Source organism: Telmatherina bonti (genome assembly GCF_933228915.1).
Source record: "Telmatherina bonti genome assembly, chromosome: 17".
In the NCBI taxonomy this organism is placed as follows: Eukaryota; Metazoa; Chordata; class Actinopteri; order Atheriniformes; family Telmatherinidae; genus Telmatherina; species Telmatherina bonti.
Window position 1 is genome coordinate 25,777,553 of NC_136615.1, and position 4,622 is coordinate 25,782,174.

General features: G+C 37.9%; 1 protein-coding gene across 1 annotated transcript; it reads right to left on the reverse strand.

The window, feature by feature from the left end:
- Positions 1 to 3,130: 3,130 nt before the first annotated feature.
- LOC306768327 (heat shock protein 30-like) lies at positions 3,131 to 3,823 on the reverse strand. The gene has a single exon (XM_079256632.1). It carries the CDS (start codon positions 3,770 to 3,772, stop codon positions 3,158 to 3,160), a length of 615 nt encoding a protein of 204 aa, XP_079112758.1. The 5' UTR covers positions 3,773 to 3,823; the 3' UTR covers positions 3,131 to 3,157.
- Between the last annotated feature and the right edge of the window lie 799 nt (positions 3,824 to 4,622).

Genomic DNA, 4,622 nt, shown 5'->3' on the forward strand with positions numbered 1-4,622 from the left:
TCCCTGTCTTTAAGAATGGGGGACCGGAGGTGTGCTCCAACTACAGTGTCTCACACTCCTCAGCCTCCCAGGTAAGGTCTATTCAGGGTTTCTGGAAAGGAGGATCTGTTATAGTTGAATCTTGGATTGAGGAGCAGCAGTGTTCTTTTCTTCCTGGTAGTGGAACAGTAGACTAGCTCCACACCCTCTTTAGGGGGCATCTGGTTAGGATGCCTCCTGGATGCCTCTCTGGTGAGGTGTTGAATGGATGGATTTCATTTCATTTATCCAATCAGCATAACTATAAATAAGACACACGTGTACTGAACAATTTCAAAGGCTCTACAGTCAAATTCTAAAGCTAAAAATGCACAAGTCAAAAATTAAGATATTTTCTTGTTTAGGTCAAAGCAAAAGCTGCTCAATGGTTGCCAAAATGAACACTGTCCATTTGACTTCTATCAGTTTAGCAGTCCTTATGGCCTCAACCCAATGGGGATAGTTTAACCAAACAACAATAAAAAAAAAAAAACATAACCAGTATTATAATACATCTCTGTCCCTGAAAAGGGTCATTAAACTGTTATTCACCAATTGAACTAATTAAAAAGTGATTAATTTCTAATTAATTCCTATCATCAGAGTGCCAATGTAACTTTGAAGAGTAACAGTAAAACTGCATCTGTGCGTTTGCATCTGTCATTTAAAAAGATTTCAAAATGCATGTGTTCCATAAGGTGTGTTTTCTGTTTTGATAAACAAAACACATCTTTCTCTGTGTCACATCAGTCTGTCATACCTCAGGATGGGATTTGTTGATTTTCTGTCAAATACTGAGTTCAGTTTGAGACCCACTAAACTTAAACATGCGGGAGTAATTTCTCTTCCAACAGTATTCTCTTTGTGTGCTAAATCTACCAAAATTTGGATTTACTATCATTTTCACCTGGCTAATATGTTTACATGGTACATGTAATTTGGAGTCCGGTTTTAAGTAGACTAACACATCTATGACTATCTGATTGCATATGAAGTCATGTATAAATATTGACTACTAAAACCCCCAAAAGACATCCCAAAAGCAATCTTCATTTCCTGCCATTTCCCCATAATGCACCATACCCTGGCACTGTTTGACAGGATCTCTGACATTTAAACTGTACTGCGGCTCTGACTCCAGCGCTGCCATGCTACCTGTTTTTGGTTGTCACATGGGCAAGAATTGGTGCTAGAAGTGCAGATGGTATTCTCAAGTTAAGCTGTCCGGCACACTTACCATATATCTGCATTCATCTTTAAATAAAAGGATGCAAAAGGCAACACACATTTACAGCTCACACATTACACCGACAAGTGACGTTCTTTTAATGGTCATCAATCCGGGTTGTTTCAGACACACCCAGTTGATTAAGAGTCAGTTAAAGTGTCTGCAACAAGAGTGAAATAGTGAGAGGGGTCTGAAGGGGGGGAAATGTTGAGGCAGTGCATGTGAGGAAAGAAGAAGGGTCAATATTTTAGTTGAAGAGGAAGAACGGTGATGTAATGGGTGGGGGTGTTGGTTTGCTATAACGTTTCCATGAGTGAAAGATAAAATCGGAGCATTTGAAAATGGGGAAAGGAGGTGACCTGCAGTGGTGGAAGTGGAGACAGCAGATGACATGATTTAAGATGAAGAAGGAAGAGTCCATGATTGGGGAATTATGGGGGAGAACAGACCTCTGATATTTAAATACCCTCTAAATAAACATTCTGTCATCACTACTGTGAAACACAAAGAGTAGCTCCTTAAATGGAACATAAATCAAAAGCCACAGCGAGTGCCCTAAACAAAGTTCCTCTCCTTCTCCAGCTCCGTGGTGCCACGTTTACGGGGAAATTCATCTATTCTTGGGACTGAAAAGTGCTGACAGCCTGACAGGAGCCAGGGAAAGGCCAAATACTCATGGGTAAATGCTGACCTCATGAACAATGCAGGAGTAAGAGGAAAAAGTTAATTAAAGTTAGGTAATGTTATTTTTATGTTGCCTCATTGTGCTCTGTTGATGCACTGGGTTGATATTCCTTTTTAATGAGGGGTTATTTTTGTTGTTGTAACCTAGGACCGCTTCTGGTCAATTTATTAATCTTGTTGGGACCAGTAGTCCTAAATGGGACTTCTGAGGTCCTGACTAAAATTAATTATAGTTTATTTATGATGTTGGCTCAATGCCCTGATAAAGATCAGGGCATAAGATAAAAAAACAAAACAAAAAAAAACAAAAAACAAACTAGACATCAATTTATGGACCACCACAAATAAACATGGCGACCAAATTGCAGGTGAGTTGAAAGCAAAAACCTGACAGTTAAATATTACTTCAGGGAGATAGAGGTTTACTCCAAACTTCAACAGAGCACAACTGTCGAAAGCTTCTTTTAATCTTAGAAAAAAACAAACAAAAACAAAAAAAAAACGTGCACCTCACTCAGAGCCCTTTTGCAAAATTTGTGAGAAATGTGTTTTTGGAAATTGTCATGATGCACAGTGAGACATTTTAAAGCACCCATTGAAAAAGTTATCTGAATCTGACATCTAGTGGATGTTAAGAGGATCTCACACTGGTTACCCAGTCTTCTGACTGCTGCCCAGATATTGTGTTTTCCAGAAAAGAACATGTACCCTTTTGAAACAAAAATGGAAGAAAAGACAAAAATAAATAAATAAATAAAACAGTAGATCCAGAGCACTTCACTGAAGACATTTATTTGCCTTGTCCACATGTTTACAAAGTTGAATACAAAAATAGTTATATTATATATATATATATATATATATATATATATATATATATATATATATATATATATATATATATATATATATATATATATATAAAATCATATAAAATGCAACCAAATAAAAAAACAATAAAGACACATATTATTCATATTAAAGGCATTTATTGAAAAAGGGTTAAATAAATATTACATATTAAAAATATTGTTTTTTCATAAATATAAAACATTTTTTTCATGGCACATGTAGGCTACATGTTTGTCTGTCTGTCTGTGAAAGCTGAAGTTTTACTTGTTTGTGAAAAACTGCAAACATGCTTTTGATTTAATTATATTAATCATTTCATCAACATAAACAATGAGGACAACAGCATGTATATCAGTCCATGTCTTGAGGTTTCCTCTATGATCTGTTGTGTGTCTCCTCTCTGCCGTCTTCTGCCTGTGAACACACACTCTGCTGTGTTTCCTCCTCTGAGCTCCTCTTGATAGTCAGCTCTCTCTCAGCCTCCTCAACACGTGGAGCTTTGGCTGCCTGGATGTGGAGCTTTCCGTCTGGAGACAGGTAGCAGGTGACGTCTTCAGAGTTGGTCCCTTCAGGCAGATCAAACTCCTGTCTGAACTCCTGGAGTCTGTAAGAGTAGGAGCCTTTGTCGTCCTCCTGCTTCTTCTCTGTCTTCCCACTGACTTTCAGCTTCCTGCCCACCTGCCTGACAGACAGCTCCTCTGGGGAAAAGCCTTGAGTGTCCAGGGTCAGGCCAAAGTGCTTTCCCTCTTTGTCCAGCTGGTAGGAGACTGGTTGCAGGGCCATGCTGGTCTGGAAAGGCTCCGTCTCTTCCAGGATGCAGCGTTGAACTTTGTCCATCAGCTCCAGACTGCTGCGCAGATCCTGCAGGTTTCTCTGCAGGAGATCCTGCTGGTGGAGCAGAGGTCTGACCTCTGGCCACAGACTGCGTACAGGCCAGTAGAAGCCCATGTATGGACTGAGGGCAGACTGGAATCCAGGAGAGCACATCATCTTCAGTGTGTTTAGTGTTGAGTCCTCTTGTTGTGAGATGAATCTGTTCAGGTGTCTGTTCTCTTCTGTGTTGCTTTCTGTCTCAGCAGTGGGACTGTCCCAGCTTTATATTCTAACTGGAGGAGGTCCAGAGTGTTCAGGAAGTTTCTGGTCATTACCAGACATCTCCACTGGGTGGAGCTGTTTCACCGGAGTCATGATGTCACTGTTATTCCTGGTAGATGAGGAAGTGAGTCGTTCTAAATGTTCTCATGATAACATCAGTGTTTTTACATATACAACCTCAAATTAATCAAAATCATGAATGAAAGAGAAAATATCTACCAAAAATAGAAAATAAATGAAAAAAAAAAAAAACAACCAAACAAACTAATAACTAACTCAATAAATCAATCAATAAATATATAAATATTCATTTGCACATGGAAAACAACTGTTTACTTTTTTCACCTCAAATAATTGCTTGAGAATAGAAACAAAAGAACTCCCGACATGTAAAGCCCATTATGCATAATCCAACAGATAATTTGCCATTGATATTTCAAAACCTGTTCTGTCTTAATATCTGACTGAATAATTAACATATTTAGCATTGCATATAATTTGTTGATATACTCTAATTTTATTCAATCTTGAAAAGAAATTGATAATTTCATCTTTCAATTGTTAATGAACTTAACATTTTTCATTGACTTCACATGTATTAATGCAGACGATCTCTAATTCCTTTTTTGGCTTTTGCAGTTATACTTTCATCTTTTATACTTTACAATATGTAATATATTCTCAGTTCTGCTGCCAGATTTTGCGGAGAGTAAAAATCATATAAAATACTACCAAAGAAAAAAAA

Excerpts from the sequence above, each read along its gene's own strand:
- LOC306768327 (XM_079256632.1), bottom strand. The coding sequence starts at position 3,772 with ATGATGTGCTCTCCTGGATTCCAGTCTGCCCTCAGTCCATACATGGGC.